The 19,002-nt window shown below is 32.2% G+C and overlaps 2 protein-coding genes and 1 non-coding gene across 3 annotated transcripts; 1 reads left to right on the forward strand and 2 right to left on the reverse strand.

Annotated features, from left to right (window-relative positions):
- Nucleotides 1–9,411: 9,411 nt before the first annotated feature.
- LOC132049628 (uncharacterized) lies at nt 9,412–12,122 on the forward strand. The gene is made up of 3 exons (XM_059440504.1): nt 9,412–9,790; nt 9,842–10,164; nt 11,562–12,122. The coding sequence occupies exons 2-3, from the start codon at nt 9,885–9,887 to the stop codon at nt 11,930–11,932; spliced, it is 651 nt and encodes a 216-aa protein (XP_059296487.1). The 5' UTR covers nt 9,412–9,790; nt 9,842–9,884; the 3' UTR covers nt 11,933–12,122.
- Nucleotides 12,123–12,711: 589 nt separating this feature from the next.
- Nucleotides 12,712–15,571, reverse strand: LOC132049617 (putative pentatricopeptide repeat-containing protein At3g25060, mitochondrial). Its single transcript, XM_059440493.1, has one exon. It carries the CDS (start codon nt 15,569–15,571, stop codon nt 13,535–13,537), a length of 2,037 nt encoding a protein of 678 aa, XP_059296476.1. The 3' UTR covers nt 12,712–13,534.
- A 3,316-nt stretch (nt 15,572–18,887) lies between these two features.
- On the reverse strand, nt 18,888–18,960 carry TRNAK-UUU (transfer RNA lysine (anticodon UUU)). The gene has a single exon. It is a non-coding gene; the product is annotated as a tRNA-Lys (tRNA).
- Nucleotides 18,961–19,002: the final 42 nt, after the last annotated feature.

Genomic DNA, 19,002 nt, shown 5'->3' on the forward strand with positions numbered 1-19,002 from the left:
TTAGCGGAGGCTAAAACCCCCGCGAATTGCAACTTTCAACCTCCACAAATTACCCTTTTTTTATAGTGAATATTTACGCCACGTGGCTCATATCTTGATTTTGTTACCCGAGTTAGCTCATATTTATGTGTAAACACTTTTTATACACTTTTCTACAAGGTTAATACATTATGTATAATGCTTTCCCCCATATATAATATTGTATAATATTGTAAATTGAGCTACGTGACGCAACATTTTATGTTGGGTTATAATCGATAAGAGATATTCGTGTGACACGCGTACATAAAAACTAGTTATATATTATATTAAAAGAATAAAGGGCCTTAGAAATGTTGATTGAACTTTTTGCCCTTCATTAAAAACTCTACAATAGACAAAATTGTCATTTACTATTTTCCTCATATTATTGTTAATTATATTTATAAAATATTTCACCTATTTTATTTTTTGAAAATGTAAAAAACCCACCATTATTTTTGGAGTCCTTTTAACTTAATTTGGCAAATATTATAATAGTCATTCAATAATACTCCTAATATTTAGGACTTTAAAATCAACTAAAATTAGATTAATGATTTTTTCCTTATTTAATTTATTCAATATAATATATTTGTTAAAAAGAAGAAATAACAGAGGAAAATCACATTAAATTTTAAAAGGAGTACTTTTTGTGCGGAAAAAACAAAAAACTGTCTTGTGCATGCTTTAGGTTTAGGATTCTTTCAATTTTTCTTTGTTTGGGATTCTTGCTACCAACTAGGATTTCTTTGTTTGGGATTCTTCCGACCAATTAGTATTCATTATAGATTTAGAGTTCTAGAGCATATGAAGAGGGGTATATTAAGTAAATATCAATGCTTAGTTGATCTTACTATCAACGTAGTATTAATATTATTGTTTTTGGTCAAACATAGTGCCTAGCTCAATCTGTTTTAGCTCTTTGCTATGTGTCGCTCAATTATGCTACTCATTTGTTATTTTAGTTTTGAAATTTATATCAATTTGCAATTTAATTCACAATTTTTTTTTTTTTTTTTTTTTTTTTTTTTGCAGAAAAAATGCTAAGAAGGATTTTTCTACAATGAATCTGGAGCGGAAGAAAGATGTGAATAGGTTCATCGTAGATGAGGCGGTAAATCATGATAACTTCGTTATCGCCTTACACCCTGCTACTGTGGAGAAACTTCAGCTTTTCTCATCAAGGTTTTCAATTTAATCTTCTAACTGCAACTCTCTATATTGTACTGATTGCGGGTTTTTTTTGGATAAATATTTACAGATACAATCAGTGCTTAGTAATATTTTGATGATAACTTTCTAGGTTTCGATTTTGAACTATGTAATCGCGTAGCGATTGAATTATTTAATGGCATAGCGTTTGAACTATTTAATGGCTTATTTGTCGTTTGCTTAGGTTCTCGGTAACTGTTTTGTTGTTTTTAGATGCGGTGTAAAACTCTTGCAGGGTAAATTTCAAAGTGACAGGTAATTTACATAATAAACTTCATAATTGATTGTATACTTGTCGCATACTTTACAATTTATTGTCGTTATAAGCATGTTTAAAGCTTTTCTTCTTTGTATCTTTTGGTGCTCTTCAATTATGTCTTTCTATTTGCTAACGAAAGATAATTTTTCCTAGCATAGTTTGATTTTGGTTTTTTCTTTTTTGTTCCTCTTTTTCTTAATACTGAAGTCTTTTAGGTTTGATCAGCATCTATTGTTTCTTTCACTTTCGAATGAAACCCGGGTATGCATGGTTCATAGCCAAAAAGAGAACTTTCTAGGTTTCGATTTTGAACTATCTAATTGCGTAGCGTTTGAATTATTTAATGGCGTAGCATTTGAACTATTTAATGGCTAATTTGTCGTTTGCTTAGGTTTTTGGTAAATGTTTTGTTGTTTTTAGATGTGTAAAGTGGCACAAACCTCTTGCCGGGTAAATTTTAAACTAACAGGTAATTTACATAACAAACTTCATAATTGATTATATACTTGTCGCATACTTTGCAGTTTATTGTCGTTATAAGCATGTTTAAAGCTTTTCTTCTTTGCATCTTTTGATGCTATTCAATTATGTCTTTCTATTTGCTAACGAAAGATAAATTTTCCTTCTCATAGTTTGATTTTGCTTTTTTCTTTTTGTTCCTCTATTTCTTAATACTGAAGTCTTTTAGGTTTGGTCAGCATCTATTGTTCCTTTCAATTTCGAATGAAACCAAGAGTATGCATAGTTCATAGCCAAAAAGAGATTGGAAAGCCTGTGAAGAAGTCATGAAAAGAATAGATAATGCAATCACTGAAAGTACTTGCTTTATAACAAAGATCACTGAAAGTACTTGCTTTATAACAAAGATCATAGACCTAATTATAATCTTTCGCCTAATACGTTGGACTTTAAAATTAATAGTTTACATTATACACATCTTTCTTTATAAAAATTAGTACTTCGTTGACTAGAATCAATGTGCACTGTAGGAAATAAAACTTAAAATTTTATTATTTACATTCATGAATAATAGTCCTAAACTAAAAACAATTACTATTAACGTATCTCCAAGTAAATTAGGAGAGTCCTAAACTAAATACAATTGTTATTGCCGTATCTCCAAGTAAATTTAGAGAAAGACCTTCTTGTATGACTATATATGACTAATTAAGCCAGTTAGTGAGACAACGTTTTTGTGGAGCTGACATACCTGTTGATAATTGTAAGATGAAGCAACTATTTCGTTAAACAAATTTTTTATTGGAGTTTGCGTTTGTACACTTTTGATTCCGTAGAGCACTCAAGTTTTGTTATATGTGAAACTCTTTATTTAAAGTAAATTAACGCTTTAAAATTAGACTTTTGATGTAACTTGTTTTGTGACAACATTGAAAGACATATGATTGCTCTCTCTTCTTGCGTAATTATTATCGAGCACTTGCTCCTTCATATTTTGTATCTATATCTCTTTCGTGGTCTTTTAAGTCAAAAAGGTGTTTGATCATATGATACTTCTATTTTCTTATTAACCGGGGTTTTACTATTTTCTTAGAATTTCGCTGTTGCTCGGGCTAATGAAAATTTAGCTTTGAAAGGTATGTACTCCCTCCGTCTCAATTTATGTGACACTTCTCATTTATTGAAATTAAAATGTTGTGACCTTTGAGCAATATTTTTAAATATAATTTTTTCCATCATATTGACATGAGAAGAATTAAGATCTTTATAATATTTTTCATATAATTTTTGAATATGTAAATTTTAGTTTCAAAATTTTGAGTTGATCTAATCTCATTTAGTTTGAAGATTAGTCAAATTGATTCTCGATGAACAAAAGTATCATATAAATTGAGGATTATTTAGCTTGATCATATTTAATTTGAATTGCTTGATCATATGCTAATTTGAATTGTTCAGATAGTTTTGTTTCTATTATTTTGTTCGATTTTGCTTTATTTTTCTTGGATTAATGTATATTTTTAGATCAATCCTATGTTACTTTTATTTTTTCAGTTGATTCTCCTCTAAGTTTTGCTTTATTGCGTTTGGACTATAGAGCCTATTTGGATTAGTTGAAAATAAGTGGCTTTTAAGCATAAGTGCTTAAAGTGCTGAAAGTTATTTTATAAATAAAAAAATACATTTTTTTTTGGATAAAAGTCTTTAAAAGGTTTTTAGAAGTAAGGGTAGGATTGGAATTAACAAAAAATATATGGGATAAAAGGGTAAAGTTGTTGGTCAAACCAAAATGACTTTTAAGCCAAAAAAAAAAAAAAGTTGGAGTTGAGCAACTTCTTGGTTTTAGCTTATTTTAAACACTTTTTAACTTAATTTAAATTTTTAATTTTTTCTATTTTCACCAAAAAACCAAAAAGTTAAAAATGGCTTATAAGATTTTTTTGACCAATATAACTTAAAGCCAATCCAAATGGGCTAAATATTTTCTTTAACATAACTAAAAGGATTTTGGATTGGTCTATAATAAAACAAATGCCTGCGTAAAACTTACGCCTTGTTTTATAAATTTTTTTTTTAAAAGTTTACCTGAAAATTAAAAAAATATATATATATTGTCTTTTAAGGCAAAGTCTAAAAAATAATTGGGCTCGTTTAACTTATCCAAACAGCTTTATAAGCTACTTTTTTTAAGCCCATCCAAACAGGCTCTTAGTGTGATCCCGTGTTAATTAATTTTTGTCCACTTTTTCAGGAAAAACATATCCCTATGTCTATCAAATTCCAATTTTTTCTTTACTTTGTTCTTTTAAGTTATGTTTTGATTTCTTAATAGGTTCTTATTCTTTTTTGATGTTGCGACAGTGTTTTATATCCGTGATTTGTTTTCCTATTAAATTCTAGACTAATTTGGGTGAATAATATTTAATATACTCAATTTGGAACATGTTATTTCATTAGTTTTATTTTCATATCACCAAATTGATTAGACTTTCTAACACAAGTCTATTTTTACATCACCAAGTTCATTAGTTTTCTAACTATTTTGTTACCCCAGCCGTCCCATTTTAACTGTCGTTTTAGCTTTTTACACTCATTAAGAATAATAAAAAAAAATATAAGGTATAGTTTACTAAGTTACCCCTATATATGAAATGTTATTTGAAAATTGAGGATTATTAAAAAGAACTACTTCGTTAATGTTAACGGCATAGTTGGAAATAATTGTCAATTTTAATTAGTCTTGATTTTCTAAAGCGGCAAGTATTTATGGACAATCTTTTTGAATTAAAGCGACAGTTAAAATAGGACGGAGATACTATTAGTAGCTATGAGGAGCACAAGTTGCCCATTACTTGACTAAAAAAGTTACTAAATTTTCTCTTCTAACTAAGTGCATGAACCATATTAGTTAATAAAAGTTATTTTATATTGAGAATGAAAAGCAAAATAAGATTTGACAAAAGAATATGTGCTATAAATAAACTAAAAAATATATGATGTTGAATGGCTGTAAATATAAAAAATCAAGATGTGAGAGTTTGCATAATAACTTAATCCATAAGCCAACCATCGATCTAACTAATATTTGAATCAAAAGACCTCATTTTTTTTCAAATTGCTTCCAAACTTAAATATCACCGAATTAAGAGATAGAAACAATGCTCTGTCTAATGAGGTCTCATAATTTTAAAATCGTTTAGAATATGAAGTGAAAACAACAAATATCTAACTAATTTAAGTTAACTATTTATGTGGTGGGATGCATAAGATTTTTTTATGGAATGAACAATATTTCGATGGGAGCGCTTCCCCTATAACAGGCCTTACGTGGCAAGAACACGAATTAGTTGGGACGGATACCAAAAAGTTATAAAATAAAGGATATTTAACCTTTATTCAATTATTTTAAATTTAAATACTAGGTCTACATGCAAGTAGAAATTTATCACTTTTATATAAATTTTATTATATTCGACAGGATATCATAGATTTAGCGAACTAAACGGATAAACAACGAAAATCATAGCTAAGTTTTTTTTTAAAGATAAGAGTTTTTTTTGAACTGATAAAATATCATATGTCATTAAAACTAATGGAAATATCGTGTGAAAAACATAACTGGGCTAAAAATGACCCTAGTTAAGCTCATTTTCTATCTATAGTTTTTCTCCAATTTTAGCGCCAATCACATCCAAAAGAAAAGTACAAACAAGATTATTATAAGTATCTAAAGATAAGAGTACTTCTGGTTGAACTGATAAAATATGGATAAAATATCATATGTCATTAAAACTAATGGAAATATCGTGTGAAAAACATAACTGGGCTAAAAATGACCCTAGTTAAGATCATTTTCTATCTTTAGTTTTTCTCCAATTTTAGCGACAATCACATCCAAAAAGAAAAGTACAAACAAGATTATCACTTAACTTAATATAGATTGGGGAAAAAATATAATTGGATAAACTACGATGAATTTTTAGCCTAGCCACGTTGAAGACACATGATGCTGCTATTCGCTTGATAACTTTATCAGTCAGGCTAGAAGTGTTCGATTTTTACTAAAGGATTATATGTGCTTATAGTAATATAACAGGTATAAAAATATATTTACTTCAAACTTTAGGGACCATTTGAGTTAAAAACTCACGAACTAACTAAAGGATTATACTCCTATCCTTAGGTCGTTGGTATGCGGACAAAGTTATGCTGGGATTACAGTCTTGGGATTATAATCGTGGGGCTAAATAACCTCTGGATTACTTAGTACTTGTTCTTTGTTTGGTTTATTGGATTAAAGGTGGGATATACCATACATAATCCAAAGCATGTGTTTGATATTAGTTAAACCACCTAGGAAATGGGATAATATTATCCCAGATTGTGGTATAGTTTTATACCGGGACTAATTAATAACTCAAATCAAACATGGTACAAATTTAACCCAAAAATTTAATATCGGTATATCCTGCCTTATATCGTCTACCAAACGACCCCTTATAGTGCTACTTTCTTTACTCAACCTGGCTCCCATGACCAGTAAGTTTTGGTTGGCTTAACAACTCTCTCTCTCTTTTTTTTTTTTTTTTTTACTCAATATCCATGTCGGACACTATAATTTGAATTCACATAATGTGAGATTTATTAAAGAATAAAGCGTTTCATATTAGTATTTTTTCCATTATTAAGATTTAAAATCCGAAATTTCTTAGTATTAAGAATAGAGAGATCCCACCACAACTCTAGGTGATCTCGATAATTCAACGTTTCCATGAGCCAATGCTTTTATTTAAACTAGGTTTCTTCTAAGAGATGAGTAACTTAATACATTGAACTATAACATTTGAAAATTCATCATTTTAACACCAGGCTGTTCAAGGAAAAACCAGAACTTAGTGTTTCTTCTTTAATTTGAATCCGCAAAGAACTTTCTATTTTCTTAGAGGAAATCTTTTTTCCTATAGAAAGCTAATACAATAACAACTTGACTTAATTCTCAAATAATAAGTTTGATTAGATGAATTTCTATTTTGTTCAACTTTGACATGTTTCGTTCTACCACTCAATAATTTATTTTTTGACAAATTATGAATTTTGTCAAAATAAGAGATTTTGTAAATCTGACAAGTAACCTATATTAATAGCAACTGAAATAAGCAAAATAATTAACTCATATTATTTTTAAAGTACTATATTAGATTCTACATCCTTCCAATTATAGCTCCCCACCGTTTAGTTCTGATTTTTTTATGATACAGTCAAGCCTATCTATAATTGTCATTCGTTATAATAACATTTCACAATAACAACATGATTTTCTCTGAAACCAATTTTTTATGTTATATTTTACTTCTCTATAATAACATTCTGTCTATAATGTCTATAATAGCAATGATACTCATTATAGCGGTACACTCTTTGTAAAATTACCTCTTTATAACAGTCACACTCAAATATTGTGTGATAATATTTTGTAAGAATATATTATTTATAAAATAAAATATTAAAATATTTTTGATAATCATCATTAGTGTCATGTACATAGTAAATTTCAAGCTATTAAAAATCTTCAATTATACTATTAAAAGCTTTTAGTACGGCCTTCATTGAATTCCCTTTTCTTTGAAAGTTTGAACAAATCTTCGTTAGTTCAAATGTTATATTATTACTAAGAGACTGAAATTTATGAAACAATCTACAATTTTAGAATTCTTATATCAAACTTGAAAATTTAAATGCATAAGTTCCTTAGATTTTAATTCTTTATCGGTATGGTATAACTAGTTATAGATTTTTATTAATTTATTAGTCTTTTCAATTTTTAATTAATGAAATATGAAAATCAATTGGAATTTTAAAATTAACAAGTATTTTTTGGTTTCGTTTATACTAGCATAAAAAGTAAAATAAATAAATAAAAAATTCATACTATTTTTATAACAATTAAATGAAATTCTAAACATCAAATGCCGGTATATATATAGATCACCACTATAAGAAACCATGCAATTTTCGGACAAAGGCTGCCATTATAGAAAAGTTTGACTATACTCCCTCAGGTTCAAAGTAAGTGTTCATTTAATTTTTTTTTTTTTCACATTCCTTAAGAACACTAACTCTTATAAGAGAACAATAACTCCTAGAAAAAAATAGGTATTTTGATTAAACTACCCTTAATTAATACTCCTAAGACTCTTGCCTATTTATTGTCTTGAATAAATAGGGACAAATCTAGAAATTTAAAGTTCATTCCTTCTTGATCTTATAAATGTACATTTATTTTGAATCACATTAAAAAAGTGAATACTTATTTTGAACCGAAGGGAGTAAATATTTTTGCGAAGTTGCAAACATTTTAATCTCAAAATCCACAGCAGTCAAAATAAGTTGGGAATCTACAATCAAAGTTAAAAAATACAAGGGCTTATTTGCAATTTGTACACAAGAAGTCAAAACCTGAAAACAGAGGGGCAGATAAGAAAAGTACACAACATCTAACACGAAGACCAAAGTCCAATCGTCCTTCCAACTTCTATTGTCCGAAACACAGACAATATTATAGCCTGTTTGATCAAATTCATTTTTCTCCAGAAGCATTATTTTTTTAAAAAGTGCTTATTTAAAAAAAAAAAGAGATGTTTGATCATATTTTAGGAGAAAATAAATAATTTTAGGGAGTAACAAAACAGTTTTTTAAAAATTTGTAAATTTTTTCTGAAAGCAACTTTGAGAAAAATACATTTAAAAATATTTTTTAAAAATTTGATCAAACACCAATTAATACTCAAAAATACATTTTAAATTAATTGACCAAAAACAAACTTCTTCTCACAAAAAATATTTTTTTAAAAAATCACTTTTCAAAAAAAGTACTTATCTTGGCCAAACAGGATATTAGTAGCAAAATAACAGTAATAATTCACTTTTATTTTTATTGATTTTTAAATATCTTACAATAAAGGAAATGCTTCTTTATGTCATTCTTGACTGATTTGGCTACCAATTTGGGTCTTTGAGCTTAGTTAAGGCAAGTTTAAAGCTTTAAAAGGTTTTAACTTCTTTTTAGTGTAAAATGATTCAATTGTTGTTTATGGTTCTTTTTATTAAAGGGTATGGTTACATTTCTTTTAATGGTGAAGATTATGGTTATGGGTGGGAAGGTGTATGGGTCGGATTTTTATTAGTTTGGTATTTAAAATTGGGTTAGTTTAATCAAACGACGTAGACCTCTAATTGCAAGGTTATTTTCCAATCCGATATTATAAAATGATATTAATGAAAAATGGCGTAAATGAGACATTTTGGAATGGATCAGGTAAATTGTAGAAAACTTGCTTGATGAGTGACTAAATGGGTATGATCCCTAACCCCTTTTTGTTTTATAATGCAAATAAATGAATTTCATTCCCTTGTTAAATGGTTTCTGATAGTTAAATGACATATTGTCTTTTCCGTTTTTTATTTTGCACCCTTTTCTCCATGCTTTCACACTTCAATTCCTTTTCCCAAGTAAAGTGGAAAACACCATCCCACTAATACCAAAATAAACCCAACATACCATTTGCTTAGAGAAAGCAAAAGTTTAAAGGAGAACAAAAATGGTGTTTCCTTAAAGGGTTAGCAACTAATCCCATAGATCTGTGGCTCAAAATCCTTAAACTTTTTCTATTAAAGTAATTAGCTTTATCCTTCTACAGTTCTTTAGAGATGGTTGTAAAAGATTAGGTTTTTTTATTATTAAGCATCTCTCACTTGTAGTTATTTTAGTGATTTTATTACCATAAAGGGGCTTCTTTCCAATTCTTGACAGACAAATTTGGGTTTTTGAGCTTGTTATATGTTGGTTCTTTAAGAAATTTTTTATTTTTCAGAGTGGGGTTTTAGTTGAAGCAAGTTTAAAGAATTAAAAAAGTTGATTCTTTTTTGTGTAAAGATGATTCAATTGTTGTTTATGGTTCTTTGTTTGGAGGGTATGGTAGCATTTCTTTTAATGGTGAAGATTGGGCCACTGAGGGAACTGGTGATGAAGTTTTTGGATCAGGTGAAAATGAGAAAGGGTACCGTTTTAACTATTGCTGGTACTATATCAGCAATCTTATTTTCCAACTTTATTAGTATAATCAAGATTCAGAATAAGGGAGCTAAGCTTGGTACAATGACACCAATGGATCAGGTTTTGTGGAGAACCAATTTGCTAGAGGCTACTCTCATGGGTACCATCCTTAACCTTTTTTTTTTTTGTTGTTTATAATGCAAATAAGTGAATTGCATTCTATTGTTGCTGGTTTATGATATTAAAACTACTGCTCTTGTGATAGTTTATGGATATTGTGGCGTTGCAAATGAAAAACAGATTCTTGGTCAGTTGTTTTTGTTGAAGATAGTACTCTGTATATTGGGGGGGGGGGGGAAGGGGGGGAGGGGATCATTAAAATTCATCTTAGAGTGCCCCAGTTTTGTCTTTAAGAAATACATTGAACATGTACAAATTATTAATTTAGAACCACTTACTTAAAAGGAGTAGAATCCTGAACCCATAAACTTCAAATCACCTCTGCCTATGCATTCAGGTTTGAATGCAAATGAAGAGATGTAACCAAGCGCCCAAGCCTTGCCTATTGCATTTTCACATATCAGTTGATACACATCTGTTGGATATGTTTGGTCGGATTAATTTGTATACTTGATGAATCTTTACAAGTCTTAATTTATGTATTTGTCTTTAGCAATTCTCATCGATGGCACTTTTATGAGTTGGAATTTGTAGGAACTGAACTTGATTGAATTGTTTGTTGTGGTAAAAGAAAACAATTGGTTTGAAAGGTGATGCTTTTAGAATTGAGCTAATACCAATATGAGCAAATCATCTTTGAGATGTGATAAGAAACTACCACGTGTTGTTCTCTGTTCCTCTCGTGTATCGTCATTAACACCTTTAATTCTAGGTTTGAGCTTAGTTGATTAAAAAGCTAAATCTTTGAAATTTCTTGGTTGGGTTTTTTTTTTTTTTTTTTTTTTTTTTTTTTTTGGGGGGGGGGGGGGGCGGTTTGTTGTCTCGTAGGTGTCAAAAGAAGTTTTATGCAATTGCTTGTCTCTAATAAAATTGAAGTGTAAGAAAGTAGTTCTCTGAAATATCTTGGAATTTGAAAGAGAAATTTGTCTAGAAGTCGTTTTACCTGAAATATCAACCATTGCTGTCGATATTTTATTGATGGTACGCCCATTGTTTCAAAATGTTCATCTTATACCTTATTAAAGAAATGCTCTGAGTCACTCTCTTGTTCAGGTTGTTTGCTGATTCTCTGTTGAAGCTGTATGATAATCTCATTTGATATGACATGATTATGGAGTAACGATGAGCAAACTTAGGTAAAACGTAAATATGTCTCAAGATAACAGCTAATTGCTTGAGTGAAGGATATGCCATTACTTACAAGTCATAAACAGTATAGCAGTATGTAGATCTGCTTCTGCGATATTATGTTTTTAGGTTGAGAAAGCATAAAAGTTGGTACCTGGAATTTCGCATTTTCAGTGTCTTCTTATTCATTAGAGTACTAATTTCTATTTTTTCTAATTTATCTGCATTTGAATGGCATATATCACACAGGGTTTTTGCTGTTTCTTGGATTCTTAATTGATCGTATGCACCATTACCTTCGGAAACTGATAGTATTGAGGAATACTGCGGGATCTTCAAAGAAAGAATTTGAAAGGCTTGAGAAAGAAAAGTTGCAGCTTAAGGAGAAGGCAGATAAAGCTGCTGAGGAAATGAAACTATCGCAGAAAGAAATCTCTAGTTTAAAAGAGACATTGAAGAAGGTTAAGTTGGAGTCGGAGGAGAAAGACAAACGAGTTGAAACTGCGGAAGCTTATGTTACTGCTCTCCAAAAACAAGCAGCAGATCTACTTTTAGAATATGACCGTCTATTAGAAGACAATCAAAATCTTCAGAATCAAGCTCATGGTTATCGGAGTTGAGAAAATAGACAAAACCCATTGGTTCAAATCACTACCCTATAACGTTTTTATAACTGGCTGTGTTGACTGAAGATTTTGTGCCCGTATGTCTTGGCCCTTCTTTTAGCAGAAGGGATTTTGGGAATGTTGTTAATTATTGAGATCTTGTAATATTGTTTTTCAGGTATAGACATTGTTAAAATTCACGACCTTGTGTTGTCCGGACTATCAATGTGTCTTTTCTTTATTCTTAACTCAATTGAAAGTTCAAACAGAAATATGTGGGCAAAAGCTTTCCTTGAGTTTTGCCTTCTTTTAAACTTGAAACAAATGCAATGTTAATAGCTTACTAGGAAGAAAAGCATTCCTTCAGCCAGTAAATGGGATGATTGAAAGCCACTGGAGGCTGATGATAAAGAATGAATCTCTTGTACAAGTCTTTTGCTCTTTGGTTGTGAACATCTAGGCTATTGACAAACGATAGGCAGTAGCTAATAGCACATAAATTCATTCAAATCAGTAAAAGCTTTGACGAAATGAAAGAGCAGTACGCTTGTAAATATTTGCTCTTCCTTGACAGCACCTTCACTAGATTACAATAGAAATGTCTATGATGCTTTATGAAAATTTTAGCCATTTACCATTAACAGGAAATAACTTCTGACAACTTAAATGATCTTGTACAGATACAGTAGAAGTATAACCACTTGGGACACACTCTAGAATGCCTGATTAATTTGTGCCAAAAATTATGTAGGAGAGAAGAAACGCAGGAAACCTTTTGGAGCATGTCCATTGAATTGTGTCATAAGTGCTTCACCGCATTCCAGTTAGTGCTACCAAAACATTAAAATGGAAATCAACCCACTCTTTCGGCTGGAGCCTTGGAGATCAAAATTCAAACTCCGGTTCAGCTCTTATACAAGAAAAGAATCAATCTGCCAACTCCAAAGAAGTATAAAGCAATATTTACATTTAGCATTCAGACTTGAGAAGGTATGCTACATATCATCTGCTGTTCCATGATAAAATCCAGAACAGAGTCAATCTTTGTTAGTCATCTTTGATACTGACACATGCATTTCAATTTTGTCATTCTGATGGAACTTGCAGGAAAGCTAACTCAACTGCTTAAGTTGATTCTTCAAAATACTAACTCAGCACCTTGTTGGAAGCTTGGTACAAATTTCCGTTGGCTTGCCTCTCTCAGAGAAGAGGTGGTAGCAACTTATTTCCTGCTTGAAGTGGGTCCTCAGTTAGAATGTCATTGAAGCAATAATGTTGCGGAAGCCCATTCAGATTCTTAATTTAATAAATATGCATGAACATCCTGCAGTGCCAGTGCACCACCAGGAGAAATTCTAGGACTCAAGTGCATACAACTCCTAATATTCAATGTGGGCCAAAAAATTCCAGGAGTCGGGGGAAACAGGCAGCAAAAGTATCCTTCTGCTCATCCACCAGATGATAGCACTCTCTAAATTCGACAGATAACCATAATAAGCTTTTAGGTGAAGGACATCTGATTGAAGGCCAAGGCAGCAACAAATACATTTTCCTCGTATTCTTAGTTTTTATCCAGTATCTCACAGGATGATATATCTCTGCATGGCAAGACAAGTTTCACCAGTAGTCGCCACAGGAGCATATTCCATCCTTAAAGTGATGAAATCGTTTAGCATCCCTTACAATAATATCTCTTTTTACAATAACAGATATAAACTTTGTTACTTCATGGCAGTCACCACAGACCCTCAGGTTCTTTGTGATAAATAATCTGGTTCCTGGTGCGGTGTTTAAGAGCCCAAAAGCAATGGCAAGTCTCTCACTATGATTACACAACATTTTCACTTTGACCTCTTCATCAAGATTCTGCAACACAAATTCAGTCTTTGGGACATACCCCATAGCTTTCATCTCATTCTCCAAATTGCATAGAAGTTCCATTATCTGTTCATATTGAGGGTGACTTGTATCACCCATAAGAAAAGCATGGAGTCTCCCATTTACCTCTACAGCACTGTAGCCAGGAACTTTTGTCATCCCTGTCTTTTTCATAAGCTTCCTCGCAGCAGCTGCTTTATCCCACATTTTTGCTGCTGCAAAGAAATTTGCTACTAATATGAAAGTGCCTGTGTTCTCCGGAATTAGTTCAAGTACCCTATTTGCTGCCAATTCTCCAATGGAAAATTTCTTATGCTTGTGGCAACCAGATAGAAGGGCAACCCAAACAGCAACGCCAGGTTTAGTTTCCATAGAAATGATAAGATCTGTAGCTTCTTCTACTTCACCAGATCGAGCTAAAAGATCAACCAAACAAGCATAATGCTTCTCAGAAGGTTTGATTTTGTATTCATTAATCATTACATCAAACCAATGTCGTCCTTCCTCCACTAATCCCGAGTGACTCAAAGCTGAAAGGAGAGCAGCAAAAGTTGCATGATCTGGTTCTATCTTGTCCTTCATCTCCTGGAAAAGGGTAAGTGCCTCTCTTCCATGCCCATGGATCCCATAGCACGCTATAATCGTATTCCAACATATCAAGTCCTTAGAACTCATATTGTCATAAATGGAACGGGCACAAGAAATGAGCCCACATTTAGCGTACATGTCAATCAATGCAGTACTCAAAACTTGGTCCATAATGACTTTCCTTCCAACATAACCATGAATTGATCTACCCAACTTTAAAGAGCCAACATGAGAACATGCTAGAAGTGCACTTACAAGTGAAGCTACATCAGGTGTGAATCCAGACACTTGCATCTCTATCAACAGTTGAAGAGCATTAACAGCAAAGCCATTTTGAGCAAAGCCAGAAATCAAAGCACTCCAAGAAACAGCATTCTTAGAGGGCATTTTTCGAAATACATGAGTAGCTATCTCCAACTCTCCATTCTTGGCATACATATCAACAAGGCTAGTCAACATATTAACATCCATAGGAAGCGCTCTACGGATCATATAACCATGAACCGATGAACCCAATTTCGTGTCTGCAATATTAGCAGAAGCCTGCATCAGACTCAACATAACAACACCATCACCTACCAAACCTTCCTTTTGCATCCACCGATACAAATCCACAGCCTCTCTCCCTTTCCCACTCTGTACAAAACCCGTTATCATCGTAGTCCAACAAACAATATCCCTCTTCCCCATCTTCTCAAATACATCTATTGCTTTATCCATCTTCCCGCATTTCGCATAAAGATTCAAAACAGAAGACCCAACAAAGACATCATTCTCATAACCACAATAAATCGCCTTTTCCCAAATCTTTTCACCCATTTCAAGATCCTGCAAGATTATACAAGCCTTAAGTGCAACAGTAAAAGTTGAGCTATCAGGTTTGACACTTTCAAGAACCATTTGATTATAAACATTTACAACCTCAACAGGGACCCCATTCTTTGAATAGGCAATGATGATTGCATTCCAAGAATCTACCCTCCTTTGGGGAATTTTATCGAACACTTTGTGGGCAGATTCGAGATCACCCGTTTTTCCATATGATGATATTAATTGGGCAATGGAGTTTCCATGGGAAAATAACCCAGATGATACCATAACAGCATGGATTTGTGAAATTAATGCTCTATGTTTACAGCCCAATAAGAGAGGTTTGAGTTCATTTGGTGACAAGTTCTTTAAGAGCATTTATGCCCACACTGGGAATTTGAAGTTTCACCACTTTAGTAGTAGCCGTTGCTATAACTGCCGGTAAACGCGGGTAATCGAGTTGGAGGGAAACAAATGTGTTTTTTTTTAATCAAAGAGAAAATTAGAAAAAGGAAAAGACTTTAAACAAAAATACATATAAATAAAACCACAAGAAAATATATATAAAGAAATAAAATGTGTTTTGCCTAGTTGTTCGAGTGAAATCTTTGCTTCTCACATAGGTTTGGTTTTCTCATTTGATAAAAATATTTAAAAAAAAAAAAAAAAAAAAAAAAACTCATAAAAAAAAAAAAAAAAAAAAGATCTGATGTAGCTATAAGGCTAAGAGTTCGTCCTCACCTGATCCTGAGCCAGAGGCCCCGGCCGCCGAAGGAGCCATCATGGTTTTTATTGATTTGACCTCGGCCCCAATATGGTCATTATCCATGTCTTTCTTGTACCCTTGAATAGAAAAGCAAATCTCACAAGCAACAATAGAATGAAACGTTCAAAAGGGGTACGATATCAGGCCTTGCCTCCGGCAAGCTAAAGCAGGCACCAAGAGCTTGGTTTGAAAGGTGACAGCAGCATGTATAGGAGCCGAAATAGGAGCTTTCCCCGTCCCCCCTTCGTCGGGCGGTGCTTGTGTGGAGGGTGCGCCACCAGAAATCGGGCTTAAAGCTCTCACCTTACCAGTATTTGAATTTCTTATCATTTACTTAATTATTTCTCATGTATTTTGTTATATTTTATTATATATAACTTTTGCCCAACTATGAGTGGTGAGGGTATGAAGGGTATAAGGAGTATTTTAATATCGGTGTATTGTTTTCATGATGTCAGGTTTATGAGTTAGTAATGAGCGGGACGGTCTGCGTGCAGGCAATGGTTCTATATCTTTCGTACTCTTGATGACCACACTTTGAGACAGTGATATCACGTGATAGACTCCATTTATTGTATAGTGCGAGTTAGCCATTATTAGTGTCATAGAAGCTTATGATTTTTCATTGTAGGTCCAAATGACTTATTATGATTTATGATTATGACACACTTACTTCATTCCAAAAATTTATTTCTAATGCTAAATAAATTAAAACTGTTTAATATGAATGTAGATGAAACTACGGTAAGTGAAGGTGTTAAAAGGAGATGGTAAAATGGAAGGAAGTCAAAAGACTTGCAAATCTTTGATCTTATTATGATTTATGATTAACTACTAGTTGAGGACATGTTATTACAACAACCTCATTAATCCCACAAAAAGTTTATTATTAAGGTTGTTGTTGTTGTAATTATTATTATTATTATTATTATAATAGCTGTGTGTATATATATATATATATATATATATATATATATATATATATATATATATATATATATATTATTTATTTTATGTCTTGATTTATGATTATGGCACACTTCAAATTGATCAGGGCCAAGTGTTGGTACGGGAAGCCCGCATCGTAGATGACAATCATACTTTCATGAACTCTTGAATGAAGGAGCGGACGAGACATTGTGTTGGGAGACTTGGAGCACTAGGTCGCGACTTTGGTTATTAGGAGTATAAAGGTGGAGGAGGTTAAAAGAAGACCGGGGTAAAATGCTTAAATGTCATTTTCAAGACAACGAAGATGCGGAAGAATGGAGATGGAGTATAATGTTTTCAAGAACAAGAGACTTGCAAATCTTAGGTATCAATAAATGAGGGTGAGGAGAGGTGTGTCTATTTCGACTTGATTCATTAAAAGCCATTCATATTGTAAGGAGATTGGTGGAAGCGATATAGGGAGCGGAAGAGGGACTTGCACATGATTCATTGACCTAGAAAAAAAAAGATCCATATAAGATGCTTGGAGGCTAAAGGTGTACTGTTAGAGGGACATGTTGATGGAGCTAAGACCGGGGTAAGGACGGTAGGAGGAGACTAGAGCACTACGTTCGATGGGGTTGCGTCGGGATCGGCTCTTAGCCCGTTCCTATTCGCCTTGGTGATGGATGAATTGACGCGACAAATACAAGGTGAGGTGCCTTGGTATATGTTGTTCGCAGAGATGACATAGTCTGATTGACGAGACTCGCAACGGAGTTAACGATAAGGATGTATTATTAACCAAGGTTGTTGTTGTTGAGGCTTGTAATTATTATTATTATTATTATTATTATTATTATTATTATTATTATTATTATTGGTTATACGGAGCGGGTATTGGCCGGTCAAGTGTGTATATATATATATATTAGGAATGATTTGGCATCGGTGGAGGACAAGATGCGATTTATGATTGAAGGGAGAGACACACTTCAAATCAATGGTTTCGGATAAGGGAGGCTATTGGGGAGAGGTGATTAGACGAGAATATAGCATTCAAATCATTTGTGGAGAACTTCTAATAGAAGGCTGGCTTACCACTTTCACCATAGTAAATTGTTTATTGCCTTTTGGTTTATCTGCATTTGATTATTTGCTTATATTTGTTGGGCATACTTTGATTATTTTATTTATCTATATAGTTAATGCTCCTTTCTTTCCGAAACCATGACTTTCTCGCTTTTGGTATTCGTGTTATCATATTGTTTTCGATATGCTTGGCCCTAAACTTTTGTCTTGTTTTCATATATAGTCATGGTGGGATTATCTTTCCGGGCTTGTTGTTGTTGCACACTTCAAATCAAATACTACGTATTTCATTCAAATCATTTATTCTAATGCTAAATAAATGAAAGCGGGTACAACTTGTTGCATATATAGTCATGAATTGGGTGGTAAATACACTAAAAAGGTTTGCTCGGCGCAAGTCAATAGGTATCGAGTGTTGTACCACGTCTCATCCTATTTTAGGGCGTGGGTTAATAAAAAAATAAATAAGGACATAAGGAAAAAGGAAATAAGATAACAATGTGATTACATCAAATCAATTGTCACACAAATTTTTATCATTATGTAAAATGAATTTAACAATACAATATAATCAAATTTAAATAACAATCAAATATGATAGTAGGGGAGAAATACATTATGTAACAACCGTCCAAACAATCTTCAAATATATAATTCATTTCCAGGTTCTTCTGAAACTAAATTCAAACTGTCCTAAAGAAGATAAAATTTGTTAAACCTTATGCCAAAAAAGAAAAAGAAAATTCAAGAACAAAATAAGAAGCAAACTATCCTAAAGAAGATAAAATTTGTTGAACCATATGCCAAAAAATAAAAATTGAAGAACAAAATAAGAAACAAGTTTGTTGAACCTTATGCGAAAGAAAAAATAAAATAAAAAAAAATTGAAGAAGAAAAATAAGAAAACGCCGTCTGTGGGAATCGAACCCACGACCACATGGTTAAAAGCCATGCGCTCTACCAGCTGAGCTAAGACGGCTTCATGATGTGATGAAACTACTTTTAAAATTGTACTAATAAT

The sequence above is a fragment of the Lycium ferocissimum genome, chromosome 1, assembly GCF_029784015.1.
Source record: "Lycium ferocissimum isolate CSIRO_LF1 chromosome 1, AGI_CSIRO_Lferr_CH_V1, whole genome shotgun sequence".
Lineage (NCBI taxonomy): Eukaryota > Viridiplantae > Streptophyta > Magnoliopsida > Solanales > Solanaceae > Lycium > Lycium ferocissimum.

Excerpts from the sequence above, each read along its gene's own strand:
- LOC132049628 (XM_059440504.1), top strand. The coding sequence starts at position 9,885 with ATGATTCAATTGTTGTTTATGGTTCTTTGTTTGGAGGGTATGGTAGCA. Across the intron at positions 10,165-11,561 it reads GCTAGAGGCTACTCTCATGG|GGTTTTTGCTGTTTCTTGGA; the intron begins GTACCATCCTTA and ends TATATCACACAG.
- LOC132049617 (XM_059440493.1), bottom strand. The coding sequence starts at position 15,571 with ATGCTCTTAAAGAACTTGTCACCAAATGAACTCAAACCTCTCTTATTG.